The sequence below is a fragment of the Cetorhinus maximus genome, chromosome 2 (assembly GCF_964194155.1).
Source record: "Cetorhinus maximus chromosome 2, sCetMax3.hap1.1, whole genome shotgun sequence".
Taxonomy (NCBI): domain Eukaryota; kingdom Metazoa; phylum Chordata; class Chondrichthyes; order Lamniformes; family Cetorhinidae; genus Cetorhinus; species Cetorhinus maximus.
This window is the reverse complement of record NC_135880.1, coordinates 219,944,417-219,964,877: the sequence shown is the minus strand read 5'-3', so window position 1 is coordinate 219,964,877 and position 20,461 is coordinate 219,944,417. Positions and strand designations below refer to the sequence as shown.

The following is a 20,461-nucleotide window of genomic DNA, read 5'->3' as shown; positions in this document are numbered from 1 at the left end:
ATGTGAAATTTCTGTACAGCTGGCATTTTAAAATAAAATCTCAATCTGTTGTCAATGTATAGATCCTGTGAAAGCCATGGATTTGGATGAAAAAACCAAGGCAGCAGCTGCCAACCTGTCTCCAGAAACCATGTCTACCGACGTGTCACCGGAGGCGTCTGGGCAAGTTACAACTGTAGACTGCGATGCAGCACTGGCAAACCTTGCTCTAAGGTAGTCCGCAAGCATTTTTCTACGTGTCGATGTGAAAACAGTAAAGGTTGCTCAAGCTTATACTCTTCCATTTTCTCATGCTTTTTCTTTTATTCATTCAGGGGATGTGGACATCACTGACAAGGCCAGCATTTATTGCCTATTCCTAATTGCCCTTGAGAAGTTGTAGTGAGCGGGCTTCTTGAACTACCCCAGCCTGAGTGGCTCATAGTTTCTCGTAGTGGATATAACTGAGGGGCTTGTGAGGCCATTTCAGAGGACGGTTAAGAGTCAACTACACTCTGACTCCAAACCCAAAACATGTAGGCCAGACTGGGTAAGGGTGGCAGATTTCCTTCCCTCAAGGATGTGAGTGACCCAGATGGGTAATTATGACAATCAGTAGTTTCGTAAATTACTGAGAGTAGCTTTTTATTCCATGTTTATTTAATTAACGTAATTTAATTTCCCCAGTTGCTGAGGTGGGTTTTGAACTTGTGCTTCCAGACTATTAGTCCAGTCCTTGGATTACTAGCCCAGTAACATTACCACTATGCTATCTATATCCTCACCATCTTGTATTCATTTAAACCATAAGATCTTATCAGAGCATTGAACTGCTGAAAGCAATCTCTTTTTAGCTGATCAGCATCAAGGCTTGTATTGACCCCACAACCACAGATTTGACTGCGCAAGTAACGTCAAAGGGCTTTGCAAAGAATGCTTTAAATACCTGTATTCCTTAACTGTTGAGCCTATGCAACAACTTGCAATTATATATGCTTTTAACATAGTTTATTGTTCTAAGGTGCTTCATGGGAGTGATTGTCAAACAGAATTTGACACAAAGCCCCATGTGGGGAGAGTTGTAAAGTTGGAGCTAGGTTTTAATGAGCGTCTTAAAGGAGGCGAGAGAGTTAGAGGGGTTTGGGGAGGGAATTTCAGAGCATAGGCTGTAGTCAGCTGAAGGCACGCTGCCAACGTTGGAGCAGTGAAAATCCTGGGTGCGCAAGAGGCTACAATTGGAGGAGTGCAGAGACCTCGGAAAGTTGTCGGGCTGTAGGAGGTTACAGAGATAGGGGCCTGGATTTTCACTCCCAGATAGGGTGCGCAGAACTGGGACGTTTCCCGGCTCTGTGAACCTGACCCAGGAAAAGAGGCCTGGAAGGTCGTATTTTTGGGTGGTTTGCGGTCTGGATTAGAAGTCCAGTCCGCCGCCCACAGAACGAGTGCAGAGGCTGCCAGGTGTCGAGTCAGGCTGGGTGGAAGGCCTCCTTCGGTGCCCCAGCACTTTATTAAAGTCATTAAAAAGAAACAGCCCTCTATCCCCCACCCCTCTCACACTCCCCATGCTTCATCCATGCCAAGCTATGCAACCTTATGCCCCCCCCCCCCGGACCCTAATACTCTCTATGCCCCTATACCCAACACCTAAGACCACTTATATCCCCATGCCACCATATGCCCCACCTGATGCCACTCTACCCACTCCCATGGCTCTTCATGTCTGTCACCCTAAGCCCCTCTACCCACCCCACATGGACTCTCCTACCCCTTATGCCACCCTTTTCCTGTGGATTCTTCCAAGGTGAAGATGGCGTCAGAAGCCAAAGTTTACCTGAATGCTGGATACCCACTTGGGACAACAGAACTGGAAAATGTTCTGCCCAGAACGCTGAAGTGACACGCCAGTAAATCTTTTTTTAAAAAGCTACCTCTCTTTCACAACCATACGTACTGTGAAACAGTTCATTTAGATAGGTTAATATCTGATTGATAAACCAAATTTGAAAATGCACTGCTAAAATCAGAAAAGAGAGACTTTTTCATTTCTACAGCACCTTTCACTACGACCACTGGATATCTCAAAGTACTTTTGAACTTCAATCACTTTGTAACGAAGGAAACGCAGGATGAATTTACACACAGTAAGCTGCCACAAACAGCAATTTTTAAAATATTCTTTCATGGGGGATGTGGGTGTCACTGGCAAGGCCAGCGTATGTTGCCCACCCATAATTGTCCTGCAACTGAGTGGCTTGTTAGGCCATTTCTAAGGACATTTAAGAGTCAACCATCAGACCAGGTAAGGATGACACATTTCCTTCCCTAAAGGGCATTAGTGACCCAGATGGGTTTTTACAACAATTGATAGTTTCATGGTCACCATTACTGAGACTAGCTTTCAATTCCAGATTTATTAATTGAATTTAAATTCCACCAGCTACTGTGGTGTGCTTTGAACCCAGAGCGTTAGCCTGGGCCTCTGGGTTACTAACATTACCACTATACCACCATCTCCCCTTAATTACCTGTTTTTATGTTGTTTGAGGGATAAATATTGGCCCTGCTCCCAAGGAAAACTCCCCTGCTCTTCATCCAAATAGCACTATGTGACCTTTAATGTCAAGCTGGAAGGGCAGGCTGGGCCTTGGTTTAATGTCTCATTCGAAAGACAGCACCTCTGGCAGTGCAGCACTCCCTCGGTACTGACCTGGAATGTCAACCTTGATTTTTGTGTTCAAGTGGGTTAATGTATTTATGTATTAAAACTACTGGCTTGTATATGCCGTTCCCTCCCTCGGGCCCCCTAATCCCAAGTTCTAGAACAATGGTGATTATGGTGTTGGATGCGGACTCTACAATCAGAGCTTGTGTGCTTTGCCCTTTCTGGTTGGAGGGAAGTGAAGAGCACAGCAGGAGCCTCCGGAGTGGGAGCTTGAGAAGTGTGGCAGACGTGGGAACAGCCTGTTCGCTGGCACTTCTGCCCCAAGAGTGCTGCTTTTTTTTTTCTGGGGCATAAGAGCAGACGAAAGAGAAAAAGTTTGATAGAATTCCTTTTTGAGTTGCCCTTGGGTTTGTCAATTTAGGTGAGCACAGGATTCAAATGTAGCATGCGTTCAGCCTAAGGTGCCTTCAGTCCAAATAAAATTATTTTCCTGTTAATTTTGTGACCTCACTGAAAGAGGGTAAGCTTATTCCTTGGTCAGAGGTGAAAAAAGGACAGTGTTGGTCTACTGTGTTTAAATTATTTTAACGGCATGTCATTGGAGAGGAAATCTTAGTTTCCTTCTGACTTGTGGATGATTGGATATTCAATTTTAATTCGCCTAAAACCAAATTGATGCTGGTAGTTTAAACAATATTTTTACAAATATGCATAATTTGTAACGCATACATATTTGTTTGTTTTCTTCCCCAGTGATTCTGATCTGTCTTCGCCTGAACAACAGCCTCCTCTCGCAGCTTTAGAGCCCACTGCGTTCACTGCTGTACAGTATCCTGGATCACCCACACAGGACTTTGATGATATCTATGAATCTGACCCAGAAAACAGTGCAGAGGAAGATCTTGCTGATTATGTACCCGATGCCCATACTGTGCCTGAACTGGTACATGGAGTCCAGCGGTCCGCGCACTGTATTAATTATAGAGAAACCCTGCTTCCTTATATGACAAACTACATAGGGCGGAGTTGGCTGACTGATACCCCAGAGGGCCAGTTCCCAAAGGCACTTCTTCATGAATCATTAAGATACACTGAGCCAACAGCTAGTTGTGGGCAAAGTAGAGAGAAGTGGAGCACTGGTGACGCAGTGCCAACCAGCGAAGAGATGGTGGGAAAAACGCTATATAAAGAGGAACCAAATGGCGACCTGGACACAGAGCACAATAGTTTGCAACAATTGCCAACATTGAAGTCATTAACAGATTCTTCAGCGCAGGTAAGGCTAAGTCAGAATGTACACAGGCAATAGGCGTGTCATATATTATCATTGAGTCATTGAAGCCCCACAGCAGGATTTTGAGCACTAAGCCTAAGCTGACATTTGCAGTGCAGTTCTGAGGTGAGTACTGCACTGTCAGAAGTACTGTCTTTGGATATGAAACCCTCCGATTAGGTTTCTGCCCCTGCCACAGTGTTGAAACAGCTTTTATCAAAGCCGCAAATGGCATCCCGTGTGACTGTGACAAAGGTAAACTTTCTCTCCCCTTCCTTCGCGACCTGTCTGCAGCTTTTGATACAGTTGACTGTACCACCCTCCAACCTCTCCATTGTCGTCCAGAGGGTGGTTCCATTCTTATCTATCTAATTGTAGCCAGTGAATCACCTTCAATGGCTTCTCTTCTTGATCCTGTACCATTATCTCTGGTGTCTCCCAAGAATCTGCCCTTGGGCTCTTCTATTTTTTGTCTACATGTTGCCCCTCGTCTGTACCATTGGAAGGCACAGAGTTAGTTTTATCATGTACGCTGATGACACCCAGTTCTACTCACTACCGCCTCTCCCAACTTCTCCACTGTTGCTAAATTATGAGACTGCTCATCCGACATCCAGTATTGGATGAGCAGAAATTTCCTCCAATTAAATATTGGGAAGACTGATGGTCCTGTTTTCGGTCCATGTTCCAAACTCCATTCCCTAGCTACTGACTCCCTCCTCCTCCCTGGCAACGGCGTGAGGTTAAATTAGGCTGTTTTTAACCTTGGTGTCATTTTTGAACCTGTGATGAATTTCCGATCCCACGTTCACGCCGTCACTAAGACCACCCACTTTCACCTCGATAACATCACCTGACGTCACCCCTCTCTCAGCTCATCTGTTGCTGTAAGCCTCATTCATGCCATCGTTAGCTCTAGACAAGACTATTCCAACACACCCCTGGCTGGTGTGTCTCATTCTACCCTCTGTAAACATGAGGTCATCCAAAATTCTGCTGCCCCTGTCTTAACTCTTTAAGTCCTGTTCCCCTATCCCCGCTGAGCTCGCTAACCTACATTGGATCCCAATCAAGCAGGTTACCAGCTGCCCTGGACTGTCCCACATTTGGCGCGATTGTCCTGTGTCCTGGGTCAGACCTGCCCAAGACACATTTTGTCCCGTATTTACGTTGATTGAACTTTGCATGTGCACAGAACCCACCTGCCCGTGTCCACTGTGCTCTCCTCCCTGCGGTCTGCTCCGACAGGTTTGTTAAGATGCTGCCAGCAACCCCCTCACTGGTTCACTCTCCCCCCACCACCATTCCTCCCAACCCGCTCTCTCAGATTTAAAAGCACCCCACTCCAGCATGCTCATGGGTTCACCAGCCAACCCCCCCTCCCCTGAAGCGTCCCTTAATTTATTTCCCAAGAGTGGGTCACTCTGTGCTCAGTTTTAAATGTCTTGATTTTAAAATTCTCAATCTTGCTTTCAAACCCACCCCCCCCCCCCACCCAATTCTCTCGCTCCTCGCTATCCCTGTAATCTCTTCCAGTCCCTCAACCTTCTGTCACACCTGCGTTCCTCTAATCCTGGCCTTTTGAGCACATCCTCAATTTAAACACTTCACCATTAGCAGTCACACCTTTGGTTGTCTAGGCCCTACACCTTGCTATGTCGCTTTCCTCCTTTTAAGACACTTCACTTTGGAAAAATTAAGTATAGATCGCAAGATTCCTGAATAGCGTGTTGTTCATGGTTCCATTGCAGCTCATGATGCCATTAAGCTTCCTTTTGATTTTTATGCAAGACCATTTGATTTATTTTAAGTGAATTTACAACCTTTACCGTGACTAATTCCTAAATCTGCTCAGCACTGGAACCTAAGCAATCTGTTTTCCATTGCAGACAGACCGTGTCACTGCAGATGCAGTGGTCAATACAGACCAGGATGTTGAAAGGTACATGGTAAGTAAGTACTGCTGACTTAACTGTACTGCTGGGTCCCAGAGTTCAGTCATTCCCTTTCCTTATTCCTGCACTTTGCAGAGATCAGGGAGGTTTTACAACGTCCACTCAATTCATGGGGTAAGGTTGCCAAAATCCATGCATCAGTTGGGCAAGTGATTTGCTGAGGCAGATGGTTGGTTATCGCAGAAATCAGCATTTTCACACTTTCAAGACTTGTTTTTAGTTGGTCTAGAAAATTGCTGGATGTAGGGATGGCAACATTTGCCAGCAAATGGTTATCCTGTGCCAAATCATTTAGCATATCCATTTAAAACCATGTGAAGCAGCCACCCTTAATGTTGTCTTTGGGCTCTCTGTTTAGGGTTGAATCATTATCGACTGACCCAATCTGGCTGTTTCTAGTGTTTTTAACGTCAAAGGCAGGGCTTTGCGAAACACGGTTACATACACGTAGCAGAAAGGGTTTGCTCTGTGTGCGGTGAGGCAATGCATTTTCTTAATCTGACCCTTGTGGGACTGCTTCAGAACGAAGTGACAGCTGAACGGGAGGTTTTGAAGGACAGATACCAGGAAGTGTTGGATCGACAGACGCAGATGGAGAACCAGCTCCAAGTCAAAGTCCGACGGCTTCAGCAGCGACAGGAGGAGGAGGAGAACATTTACCAGGTAAAACGCGAATCGAAAGAGATTCATATTTAATTGACACCCTTCCTGATTTCAAGGCTTCCCAAAACCCTTTACAGCCAATGAAGCACTTTACTGAAGTGTAGTCACTAATGTAATGTGGGAAATGTGGCAGCCAGTTTGCACATGGCAGGCGCTCACAAACAGCAATGTGATAATGATCAGTTTCTTTGATGTTGGTTAAGATTCTGTCGGAATTAGAAATGAGCCATTAGTGGACTGACTGAGGGTTGATTCAGTGTTGCAGCTCAACAGTCACAGGATGTTGATTAAGGGATAAATATTGGCCCCAGTACAATAGGCAGAAGGAGTTTATCTTGTGCTGTGTTGTGTTGAGTTGCGTTGCAGGAATCAGAAATTTGTGGTCTCATGCCCCACACCAGTACTTGAGGATGTAATACAGACATTGATTTGATTTCCATGTTGGTATGCATGCTCATAATCATTGCACCCTTACAATACTTCATGCAATGGAATATTTTTAAGATCTTTTGCTGTAATGATTGTATAATTTAAAAGTACTATTTTTAGCATTATTATTTTTGCAATTGACTGAAGTCAGTGGGAAAACTCCAGTGGCTGCATTCATACCCAGCATATAGGCACCTTCAACAACCCAAAACCTCCAGCACCTAGAAAGACCACAGCAAAAAGTGTGTGGGAGCACTATCACCTCCATGTCCCCATCCAACTAACCCACCATTCTGACTTGTCCGTTTCCTGGTTATTCCTTTACTGTCGCTGTGTTTAAAATTATGGACTATCTACCAACAGCACTTTGGATGTACCTTCAGCATATAGATTGGGACGATTCAAGAAGGCAGTTCACCACCACCTTCTCAAGGTCAACTAAGGATGGACATCAAACGCTGCCCTTGCTAGTGACGACCTTATCTCGAGAATGAATTTTTAAAATGTTGCATAACATTTTTTAAAAGTGGAGCTTAGAGTGGATTTCAAACTCCCAACTGTCTATGAACTAGTAATCAGGTTACAGGTATTTGGAGTACCATTAACTGAAAATGACATATCCACATTCTTCACTGATAAAATGTGAATTGTACTGAGAGTCAGAAGGGAGTAAAGGCTACTATTCAAGTGAGAAGCGTCTCTTGTTTTTGTAGCAGAGAATGTTTGTACTGAGACTGTTGCATATGTTGTGAAGTGGCTTTGAAGCAATGCTAAAATTAATCCTTATTGCTGTATTAATCCTTATTCCACAGAGAAGCAGCACAAAAGTAGCAACTGGAGTTAGCCTCCTGCCTCTGGGGTTTCACGCTGCTTGGGATCTCACTCCACAGAAAGGTGACACATGGGCCACTTTTAAGTCAACCCAGAGTTAGTTTTAATCCTTAGAAAGTTAAGATTATTTCAGTTCTTTCCAAGCTTCTGCCTGGCTAGCAACAGTACCGTAGCTGTTGACCTTGATCTTGATAGTCACTATAAATACAATGGAATGTCTCTTTCAAAGCTCAAAAAGTTACTAATTGTTAATGAGTTTTCTTCATTCAGTTTTCTGTTGAGCTGCTTTTTTGTTTCACCCGGCAAATGTTGATGATCTTGTTGAAGAACTGACTAATGTTACGGCTGTCAGACTGTCCACACAAGCACCAATCTAAGGCACAGAATAAAACCAAGTGCACAGGATACAAATGGGATATCTCCACGTGGGACCCTAGTGCAGAATTGCAGAAACATTTTGTGATTCTGTCGGAATTAGAAATGAGCCATTAGTGGACTGACCAAGAGTTGATTCAGTGTTGCAGCTGAACAGTCATAGGATTTTTAAAAATGTGTTCAAGGGGTGTTGGCGTTGTTAGATAGGCCAGCATTTATTGTCCATCCCTAATTACCCTTGTGGTGGTGAGCTGCCTTCTTAGACCGGACTGCTGTAGTCCCTGTGGTGTAGTACACCCACAGTGCTATTAGGGAGGGAGTTCCAGGAGTTTGACCCAGTGACAGTGAAGGAACAGCGATAGGTTTCCCGGTCAGGATGGTGAGTGGCTTGGAGGGGAACTTCCAGTGAGTGATGTGCCTGCTGCCCTTGTCCTTCTAGATGGTAGTGGTCATGGGTTTGGAAAGTGCTGCCTGAGGACCCTTCCTGCAGTGCATCTTGTAGATGGTACACACTGCTGCCACTGTGCATAGGCGGTGGAGGGAGTAAATGTTTGTGGATGTGGTGCCAATCAAGTGGGCTGCTTTGTCCTGGATGATGTCAATCTTCTTGAGTGTTGTAGGAGCTGCACTCGTCCAGTCAAGTGAGGAATATTCCATCGCACTCCTGACTTGTGCCTTGTAGATGGTGGACAGGCTTTGGGGACTGAGGAGGTGAGTTACTTGTCACAGGATTCTTAGCCTCTGACCTGCTGTTGCAGCCACAGTATTTATATGGCCAGTCCAGTTCAGTTTTTGGTCAATCGTAACCTCCAGGATATTGAGAGTGGGGGATTCAGTGGTGGTAATGCCATTGAATGTCAAGTGGTGATGGTTAGATTCTCTCTTGTTGGAGATGGTCATTGCCTGGCACTTGTGTGGCACGAATGTTACTTGCCACTTATCAGCCCAAGCCTGGATATTGTTCAGGTCATGCTGCATTAGAACATGGGCTGCTTCAGTATCTGTGGAGTTCCAAATGGTGCTGAACATTGTGCTATCATCAGTGAACATCCTCATTGCTGACCTTATGATGGAAGGAAGGTCATTGATGAAGCAGCTGAAGATGGTTGGACCTAGGACACTACCCTGAGGAACTCCTGCAGTGATATTCTGGAACTGAGATGATTGACCTCCAACAACCACAACTGTCTGGCTTTATGCTAGGTATGACTCCAACCAGCAGAGAGTTTTCCCCCTGATTCCCATTGACTCCAGTTTTGCTTGGGTTCCTTTATGCTGCACTCATTCAAATGCTGCCTTGCTGTGAAGGACAGTCACTGTCACCTCACCTCGCCTCTGGAGTTCAGCTCTTTTGTCCATGTTTTAAACCAAGGCTGTAATGAGGTCACGAGCTGAGTGACCCTGGCAGAACCTAAACTGGGCGTCAGTGAACAGGTTATTGCTGAGCTAGTGCAGCTTGATAGCACTGTTGATGACCCCTTCCATCACTTTACTGATGATGGAGAGTAGACTGTTAGGGCAGTAATTGGCCGGGTTGGATTTGTCCTGCTTTTTGTGTACAGGATGTGCCTGGGCAATTTTCCACATTGCCGGGTAGATGCCAGTGTTGTAGCTGTACCGGAACAGCTTGGCTACGGGTGCAGCAAACTCTGGTGCACAAGTGTTCAGTACTATTGCTGGAATATAGTCAGGTCCCATAGCCTTTGCAGTATCCAGTGCATTTAGCCGTTTCTTGATATCACATGGAGTGTCATGAAGCTATTAATGTATATAATGTTATTGGAAAATATTTTTCTTTTAAAATAGATGTTTAGTCTGTAGGCGTGTTTTAATTGGATTAAAGCCAGCTAGTCTGGGTGCTTTGATGTGTACTAGTTTTGATATGCAAGAGAGATAGCGTGTATTTGCATTTTTTGAATACAGCATTCAAGAAGTGGGGTGAAAACTGACCTATCTAGCAGATACCAGATAATATGTTTATATTACTAATAGATTGGTGCTATGAAAGGGGTTTTATTGTTATAGAGATTTAGTTCAGATGCAATGAGAATTTACATTCAATGGGAGTGGTAGGTATAACTCCAGCAGTTTTGTATGCGCAGATCAGAGGCAATGAGAGATGAAAAGGCAGCTGTAAGCCTCCAACTATCTCCACAGGAACCAAAGTGTAGAGAACCTCATTTTGAATTTGTAAGGTGAAAATACCTTTCCTTGGTGTCTGGTTAAGTCTGTGGGTTGCTGTTGCCTTAATGGAGATTAGTTTGGGAATTTTTTAGAAGTTATGATCATAGTAATTTGTAGCCATGTGTATACATATTTTAACCTGTTAAATTAATAAAACGTTTCATTTAGTTTAATGTAAAACCTTGAACTGGTGGTCTGATTCCTGAATTTAGAGTTGCATCTCAAAGATAACACTTAGAACTATAGGTTATGACAGTTGTTTAAAGTTTTCCTCTGGGATTTTTAAATAACTCCGCTTTACCAACTGCATCAGTCATAACATGGAGTGAAACGAATTGGCTGAAGACTGGTATCTGTGATGCTGGGGACCTCAGGAGGAGGCTGAGATGGATCATCCACTCAGCACTTTGGTCTGAAGATTGTAACAGATGCTTCAGCCTTGTCTTTTGCACTGATGTGCTGGGCTCCCCCATCATTGAGTTTAGGGACATTTGTGGCGCCACCTGCTCCAGTGAGTTGCTTAATTGTCCACCACCATTCTTGACTGGATGGGACAGGACTGCAGAGCCTAGATCTGTTCTGTTGTTTGTGGAATCGCTTGGCTCTGTCTGTTGCTTGCTGCTTATGCTGTTTGGTACACAAGTAGTCCGGTGTTATAGCTTCACCAAGTTGACATTTCATTTTGCTGCCCCTGGCAAGCCCTCCTCTCTTCATTGAACCAGGTTTGATCCCCTGGCTTGATGGTAATGGTAGAGTGGGGGATATGCCAGGCCATGAGGTTACAGATTGTGGCTAAGTGCAGTTCTGCTGCTCTTGATGGCCCACAGCACCCCCATGGTTGCCCAGTCTTGAATTGCGAGATCTGTTTGAAATCTATCCCATTTAGCACAGTGGTAGTGTCACACAACATGATGGACGGTATCCTTGATGTGAAGACGGGACTTCGTCTCCACAAGGACTATGCGTTGGTCACTCCTACCAATACTGTCATGGACAGATGCATCTGCAACAGGCAGGTTGGTGAGGATGAAGTCAAGTATGTTTTTCCATCTTGTTAGTTCCCTCACCACCTGCCGCAGACCCAGTCTAGCAGCTATGTCCTCTAGGACTCCTCCAGCTCGGTCTGTGGTGGTGCTACCGAGCCACTCTTGGTGATGGACCCCACCCAGAGTACATTCTGTGCCCTTACCACCCTTAGTGCTCCCTCCAAGTGGTGATCAACATGAAGGAGCACTGATTCATCAGCTGAGGGGGGAATGGTACGTGGTAATCAGCAGGAGATTTGCTTGTTTGACCTGATGCCATGAGACTTCATGGGTTCCAGAGTCAATGTTGAGGACTCCCAAGGCAACTCCCTCCCAACTGTATACCGCTGTACCACCACCTCTGCTGGGTCTGTCCTGTCAGTGAGACAGGACATACCCAGGGATGGGGATGGTGATGTCTGGGACATATCTATAAGATATGATTCTGTAAGGATGACTGTGTCAGGCTGTTTCTTGACTAGTCTGTGAGACACCTCTCCCAATTTTGGCACAAGCCCCCAGACGTTAATAAGGAGGACTTTGCAGGGTCACAGGGCTGAGTTTCCCATCGCCGTTTCTGGTGCCTAGGTCGATGCTGGGTAGTCCTTCTGGTTTCATTGCTTGTTGACTTTCTAGCAGTTTGATACAACTGAGTGGCTTTCTAGGCTATTTCAGAGGGCTGTTACGAGCCAACTACATTGCTGTGGATCTGGAGTCACATGTAGGCCAGACAAGGTTAGAATGGCAGATATCCCTCCCTAAGGGGCAGTAGTGAACCAGATGGGTGTTTACGACAAGACAATGCTTTCATAGTCACCCTTAGACTTTTAATTCCAGATGTTTATTGAATTCAAATTCCACTGTCAGCCACAGTGGGATCTGAACCCAGGACCTCAGAGCATTAACCCTGGGCCAGTTACATGTGAAACGCCCACAGCTGTTGTGCTACCTCTCATGATAATTCAGTTCCTACCACCAAGGTCAATCACTTTTTTTTACTGATAATGCCTTCAGCATTTGCAGTTTAAACTAAATTATTCCATGATGCAAAGCAAATTGCTAAAAATGAAAGTAAAATACTGTGGATATTGGAAATCTGAAATAAAAATGCTGGAAAAACTCAGCAGGCCTGGCAACATCTGTGGAGTTAACGTTTCGAGTCCATATGACTTTTCTTCAGAGCTCTGAATATAAGAGTCGTATGGACTCGAAATGTTAACTCTGTTTCTCTCTCCACAGATGCTGCCAGACCTCCTGCTGAGCTTTTCCAGCATTTTTGTTTTTTTATTGCTACAAGTGAAACTGCTTTGAAGAAAGATGATTAATTTTTGCGTGACAGCCAATTTTGCAGGACTGACCTGTGAATGATTTTTGTTTTTAACCCGACAATGCAGGACAATGTTAAGCAGGTCCAAGAGATGAAGGTAAAATTGGAAGAACTGAAGAAGAAATCCGAAAAAGAGAAGAAAGAGTTTGTTCAAAAAGAGCAAGAGTTGAAGAACGAAGTTGCAAGGCTTTATGAAAATGGGAAACGGTACAAGAAATGTTTTGCTGTTTTATTTTGAGGTGTTGTCTTGCACAGGAAACAAGGTGGGAGTGCTTCAATATTGTTATATAACAAGAATTCTGGATTGTTAAACAGTTGCATGACCTTGCAGTTCTTCGATTATAACTGATGTAATAATTATTAGATTGAAGGGGCCGTCCGGACCTTGGCTACACTGTACAGATGAGGGAAATGAGTTTGAGAGAGAAGCTGTAAGAGGTGCCACTTGATGTTGGGTTTCTTCACTCTATGGGGTGTGAGGAGAGGGAAACATCTGAAGGAACTTTATTCATAAAGTAGATAAACATGGTTCTATGACTAAAGGCCAGAACAATCATTTCAGATATTACATGGTACTGGGAGAAAGGGTTGTAGGTAGTATGTTTAGTCCTAAAGAATTGAAATGGGATGTTTGAGGCTAGAATATTGGCTTTATTCGGCTAGAGCTCGGATATGCCCCCTACCTCTCTCTGTATCCACTCTGATATGATGTTGATGTTTTCAAGTTTGCCACTCTTCATTGCAACCATGGGCTCCTTATGTTGTCGTCCTTTCCAAACCTGAATGTCCAAACGACAGAATCTACCCCCTCCTGCCCTCACTCTCCATTCAATTCCACGGCGAACTGAGCACAGCGGTCTGGCAAAATATCAGGAGCTTCCTTCCATCGTTTCTCTTCAACCCCACGAGGCAGACACCAATAAACATGACACTAAAATCTCATAAACAAAGGGCCCCTGAAACTGGATTTGAATCCCAGGAAACTTAATTTCACAACACCCGAGGGAGAATTTCAACCTCTCAAAAATTAACAGGCAAATTTGGGTGGAGTGGGGTTGCAGAAGTTTGAGAAACCTGTTTGATGACCCAGACCCCACCTCTAGCCTGCCCATTTTGGGCTTGAGCTGAGGCAGGAAGAGGGGTTAAGGTTGCCAACTGTAATGAAATGTATTTCTGGAGGCTTCATCACATGACTTGCCCCCATGCTCCAGCCAACACATCCATCCTTGTGCCTTCCCACGGCATTTGGGAAGCAAAAAGACTCATTGCAAAATTGGATGATGCTTGACTGTCAGCCAAATTTTCAACATTTTTATATCCAGTAAAGAGAAATCTTCAAAGAAAGTGACCAAAAAAAACACTTTTTTAACGTCCCTCTGGTATTTCTCCAGGATTGTACACAGCAATGTCCTGGAGATTGTTCTTCAATCCCTGGAGACTCCAGGCCAATCCTGGAGGCTTGGCAACCTCAAGGTGGATGAGCAGCCAATCTGCTTCAACGAAGTGCATTGCACTTTAAATATGAAAATAAGGCCCTGAACCTTCTGGTCATTCAGGTTTTTTACTTTAACTGGTGTTGAGCGAGCGTCAGGGAACCCAGCACCTTTGTTGAGGTGAGGACTTGGTGGACTCAGGAGGTTAGTCCTTCACACCTGCCCCATGGATCAAAAGGCTGGGTCTAAGGAGTCTCTAGTTAGAGATTTTATTAGGGACAAAGAAATGGGATATATATTTTAGAAATGTGATTTTCATCAAAAATTAACTCGAATACTTTTTGGCAGCTGGAATCTGTGTGAAATGCTTTAAAACTGCAAGGTTTTTCTCTGTAGTTAGAACAATTTCTAATGCCACTTTCTATCCCGAAGCTTTAAGTTTTTAAAGGAGTTCTTCAGAGATGCTTCTAACTGCCTGTCGACTGTGTCTAAGGCTTTTAAACCTTGCCCCAGTGTAACTTCGCATTAAATTGCAGTAAAGCTTAGTAGAGAGATCGCCATGGGAATATCCAAGATTGTTGTTGATAAGGCCATTACTGATGAGCAAGGCCTATTTCATTCTTCCAGAATTCCTAATATTCCTCCTCCCCATAGGAGTTTCCAGTTGCTTCTTAAGTGATTCCAGGACTTTTAGTGCTCCATCTGCACATTTTAGTTCACACATTGATCCCTGTTTGCATGAAGAAGAATTTCCTAACACCATTTGTCTGAAACAAAACACTTTTCTCTTTTTTCATTAATCAATGGGATGTGGGCTTCACTCGCTAGGCCAGCATTTATTGCTTTCCACTAATTGCCCTTGAGAAGGTGGTGGTGAGCTGCCTTCATGAACTGCTACAGTCCATGTTGTGTAGGCACACCCACCGTACTGTTAGGAAGGGAGTTCCAGGATTTTGACCCAGTGACAGTGAAGGACCAGTGATGTATTTCCAAGTCAGGATGGTGAGTGACCTGGAAGGAACTTGCAGGTGGTGGTGTTCCCATCTGTCTGCTGCCCTTGTCCTTCTAGATGGTAGAGGTCATGAATTTGGAAGGTGCTGCCTAAGGAGCCTTGGTGATTTCCTGCAGTAACTTCACTTACATCCTTTGTTTTTATTTCCCTCTCAGAATCTTGCATTATTTTCCTTGTTTGTGAAAGGAAATTGGTTATGGCTGTTCTTGTAACATGAAGCTGAACTCTCTCATTACCAAGTGGAGATAATCAGCTTTATTTTCTGATTGATGGGGAGCGGGTTCACATTTGGGGTGCGAATTGTCCTTCGATATCCTTTAGATGGAATATCGTGTTCCAGCCAGGGAATTCTATTAAAAACATTGACATGGGGGCAATGTGTTGTTTAACGTTGATGTGGCTTTTGGTGCACAGATGTAGAAATGACGCAACTCTAGAGGTGAGCAAGTTCTAAAGTTCTGAGGTGTAAAACCCCTCCTGATAGTTCTTGCACTAAGTACAGTTTAACAGAGTGTAACATAGCAGAGCAACAGGCCATTCATCCCTATGTGACCTGGACTTTTTCCCTGTTGCAAGAGAGTTGTTTGGGACTGAAATTCTCATATATTAACTTACCCCTTTGACCAAGCATTATGTTATTATGTGCTTACAAAGTAGTGTATGTCACAGAATCTTTACAGTGCAGAAGGCGGCCATTCGGCCCATCAAGTCTGCACTGGCTCTCTGAGAGAGCATTCTACCTAGTCCCACTCTCCTGCCTTATCCCCGTAATCCTGCACATTCTTTCTTTCTTTTCAGGTAGCAATCCAATTCCCTTTTGAATAACTCAATCGAACATGCCTCCACCACCCTTGCAGGAAGTTTGTACCAGACTTCAACCACCCTCTGGGTGAAAAAAGTTTTCCTCGCATCACATTTACTCCTTTTGCCAATTATTTCAAATCTGTGCCCTCTAATTCTTGATGTTCTCTTGAGTGGGAACAGTTTCCCACTATTTATCCTGTCCATACCCCTCAGGATCTTGAATACCTTGAACCTTGAACAAGCCTCCTCTCAGCATTCTCTTCAAGGAAAACAGACCCAACCTCTCCAATCTATCCTCATAGCTACAGTTCTTTATCCCTGGAATTATTCTTGTGAATCTCCTCTGTACTCTTTCCAATGCCTTCACGTCCTTCCTCCAGTTTGGCTGATGCAGCTTCCCTCAGTACCCTTGGACACATCTCACCCAGTCCTGGTGCCTTATCTATTTTAAGTAAAGATAACCTTTCCAACACCACGTCCTTCTCAGTTATAAATCCTTTTAGTGTACCAGTTACCTCCTCTCTCCTGTGCAAGGAAATTATTTGTGATCCTTTATAAAACACTGGTTCAGCCTCAACTGCAGTATTGTGACCAATTCTGGGTGCTGCACTGTAGGAAGGATGTGAAGTGAGGGGCCATAAACGATTTACGAGAATGGTTCTAGCAATGAGAGGCTTTAGCTATGTAGATAGATTAGAAGCTGGGGTTTTTCTTCCTGAAGAGGAGGGATGGCTGAGAGATTTGCTAGAAATTTTCAAAATCATGAGGGTCTAGACAGAGTAAATAGGGAGAAACAGTCCCCATTGGTGGAAGGATTAAGAAGCAGAGGATGCAGACTTGAGGTGAATGGTAAAAGAAGCAATGGGGACATTGTTTTTTAAGCAGCAAGTGGTTTGTTATGGTAAATGCTGAGCTGTTCAAATCCCAGAGGGAAACTTGAAACAACTGTCACAACTAATTTTCAATTTGTATAAATTTCGAGACGCGTGCCTTGAATTCAGTAGTAATAAGACCACCAAGTCTTAGGGGTTTTACAAAGCTAGATTAACATTTATTAATAAGAGAAATGATTTTTAAATACGCACATAGATCTACAAATTACTACTATGATAACTTCTGGCAACAGTAAGACACACAGATTTTAGAAGACCCAGGCAAAGAAACATGATACCCGGAACAAGTCTAGTTCAAAGTGAATTCTTTTCACTTCAGCCCCTGGAGACAACAGCTTGAGGCATAGGTGCTGAAGGCTTTTCACACACTTGTAAGATCTCAATGCCTACCCTTACACACAGCCTTTGTTCCTTTATACATATTTTCCCCTTTTGAATGCAAATACCCATTGTTTCACTATGTCTTTGGACTTTATCTTCCTGATAATAAAAACCTCTCATGGCACTAAGTTTTACCAGTAATCTTTGGGAAAAATAAACACTGTTTCTAAACTTCACCTGGCTAGGTGACACATTTCACCCCTCCTTTGAAAACAATCTGGCCTGGTTTATTTAAAAATGCAAAATGCCCCTTGATACCTATGTTTCTAAGCTTCCCCATATTTGCCCAATTAACATTTCAAACCTATCAAATCTAACTTTTCTTCTTGTATCAAAGTACCCAGACTAGCTGCCTCTAATTCAATTAAGTCTTACAAACACCCACAGACACCTGTAGACGCATCCCACTATTACTATATTTCACAATAAATTCCAGTAATATTACGAGGGTTATTGTATCTTCTTGACAGGTTAGGATCGGGAATGTATTGTCTGATAGTGTAGTGGGGAAAGATTCCATTATGGCTTTCAAAAGCGAGTTGGATAAGCATCTGAAGAGAGGAAATTGTAGGGATAGAGGGAAAGGATGGAGGAGTGGGACTAGGTAAGTTGTTCTTGTAGGGAGCTAGCACAGATACAGTGGGCCAAATGGCTGTCTCCTGTGCTGTAACCATTCTATGATTATGAAGTAATACTACTTCAAAGGATGAGATTTCTGCAATAAATTCCAAGGGAAAAATTTTCCCCCTGTTGGTGGTGGGGGGGAGACATGCGAGCAGGCCCCACCCCTGCTCACCGACTGGAAGATCCTGCCCCAAGTCTTTGTGCACAATAATATATATATTGTTGGAGAGAGGGGGAGGGGTTCCTGAGGAGCTTTATAATAGGTACTGGTTTCAAGGAGCTGCTGAACTTGATAGTTTGAGAGCATTTAATTACAGTAACAGTAATATTCCAGTTTGTATATCCCACTGTGCTCCAACACTGTTGGCTTCTGCTTCCTGCAAGCTAGTTTTCATGGTATTGGCATTCCCACTCCATTATGTAAGGTTACAGTTGCCACAAATCTGGCTTTAGAACAAACAATCTGACTTATGTTTTTTTTTTCACTTGTGTCTTCATGTGTGGAGAGACACAAACAATGCTGCCCAGACTAAGTGGCGGGCTAATCGCCTTAAACTCAGCAAATGTGAAGGCTTCAGGGCTTTGCATTCACTAAAAAAAGTCAAACCTGTGGTCTTTCTAAGCTCTAAAAGGCCCTGTTAACTAATAATTATTCCTTTAGACAGCCAAGCTCTGCCTGTGCACCAGAAGTGTTATTTCCCATCAGTTATTGTGTTATGTTAAGGTTTCTACACACGTTGGGCAGAATTTTTAAACGCGGGTGCGCATCTGGCCTGATCGGACTCGACATTGCGCGTGATAACATCGGGCGAGCGTTCCGATGCTTCTTAACCCTTCCACCAATTGGGACTGTTTCTCCCTATTTACTCTGTCTAGACCCTCATGATTTTGAAAACTTCTAGCAAATCTCTCAGCCATCCCTCCTCTTCAGGAAGAAAAACCCCAGCTTCTCTAATCTATCCACATAACTAAAGCCTCTCATTGCTAGAACCATTCTCATAATTCGTTTATGGCCCCTCACTTCACATCCCTTCCTACAGAGCAGCACCCAGAATTGGTCACAATACTGCAGTTGAGGCTGAACCAGTGTTTTATAAAGGATCACAATAATTTCCTTGCACAGGAGAGAGGAGGTAACTGGTACACTAAAAGGATTTATAACTGAGAAGGACGTGGTGTTAGAAAGGCTATCTTTACTTAAAATGGGTAAGGTACCAGGACTGGGTGAGATGCGTCCGAGGGTACTGAGGGAAGCTGCATCAGCCATACTGGAGGAAGGACGTGAAGCATTTAGTCTGTGCAGCATTGTTTGTGTCTCTCCACAAGTACATAAGGGGTTTGTACTGAGGCCCCAGTGGTGGAGGTTGGCTGCACAGGGACCCAGGCCTGTCCAGGACCTATTTATGAAGGACCATGCTTGCCGTGGTAGTTCAAAGCCTGCTATTCGACTGATGGGGTTTGTCACAAGAAACTTGTTAGTGGCTCCCCATTCCTCAATCTAAAGAATGTCCGCAGTTAGATTTTGCTCAGGAAGGGTGCTCCATATGGAGCGCTGAGATGAAAGGCGGTCAGTAGATGGGTTGAACAGGTCATCATGGAGTGGTAAGTGAGGTGCAGGCCAGTTGTTTTCAGCCAGCTCGTGGGTTTACGCCAGTTGGCAGATGAGTGGGGGGAGTGATGTTTGGAAGGACAGGAAGCCAGGGGAGAGGTGTTGAGCAGAGAGTTCCAGTTAAATTGCGCACTGTTGCACTCAGTTGAGTGTCGTCAAGGTGTGTGCATGATGACCAATGCCAGATAGGTGCACGGTACTCTGCTGCGGAGTATGATCGGACAAGTGCTGTTCTCCGGAGTGTTGTGGCAGCAGCTCCCCATGTAGACCCAGCAAGCTTGGTTAGTAGGTTGTTTCTGGTTTTCACCTTTGCTGCTATTTTCTTTAAATGTTCCCAGGGAGACAGAGTTCTATCCAGAGTCGCTCCCGAGTATGTTGGATTGGGATCGTGCTTTAGTCTCTGGCCATCCATGTAGATATGCAATTCTTTTTTGGAACTGGCATTGTGGAGGTGGAGCACGCTGAGTGTGGTTTTAGAGGGATTTAACATGAGACACCATGTCTGTCAACTTTGTAAAGTCCTTTTGTTAAGGATCTGGCCCAAAGTACACAAGGATGAAGCTTGGGTGGCACAACCGATGTCATCAGCATAGATGAACTTGCGGGATGTGGTTGTTGGCAGGTCACTTGTATACACGTTGAACAGGACTGGGGCTAGCACTGAGCCCTGTGGTATCATGCTGGCCTGTCTTCTCCATGTACTTCTCTCTTGCCCAAGGTGGAGCCTGAATCCTCTGCTGTGAAGGAGCGTTTCTACAGCTGTCCTGACCCAGGCTGGAAACATTCCCGACAACGTCAGGCTTAGGCCAGAGTGCCACACCGTGTCGTAGGCAGTCGTGAGGTCCATTAGCACTGTGCCTTCACTCTTCTCTCTCTCTCTCTCTCTCTCCACTGATGCTGCCCGACCTGCTGAGTATTTCCAGCATTCCCTGTTTCTTTTCAGATTGACTCTTGTTCTTTGTGCCTAGCCTGACACCTGTCAGTTGACAGCAAGTCTCTCTT

General features: G+C 44.4%; 1 protein-coding gene across 7 annotated transcripts in view; it reads left to right on the top strand.

Annotated features, from left to right (window-relative positions):
- Positions 1-20,461, top strand: part of LOC144670419 (RING finger protein 214-like) — a 48,333-nt gene that overhangs the window by 8,335 nt on the left and 19,537 nt on the right. For 6 of the 7 annotated variants that reach the window (XM_078532932.1, XM_078532923.1, XM_078532905.1 and 3 more), the window contains exons 3-7: positions 63-213; positions 3,395-3,917; positions 5,804-5,863; positions 6,392-6,532; positions 12,771-12,910. In XM_078532932.1, the coding sequence (XP_078389058.1) occupies positions 63-213; positions 3,395-3,917; positions 5,804-5,863; positions 6,392-6,532; positions 12,771-12,910 (1,015 nt within the window). The remainder of the gene's footprint in view (positions 1-62; positions 214-3,394; positions 3,918-5,803; positions 5,864-6,391; positions 6,533-12,770; positions 12,911-20,461) is intronic. The other variant, XM_078532948.1, reaches the window with a different exon arrangement.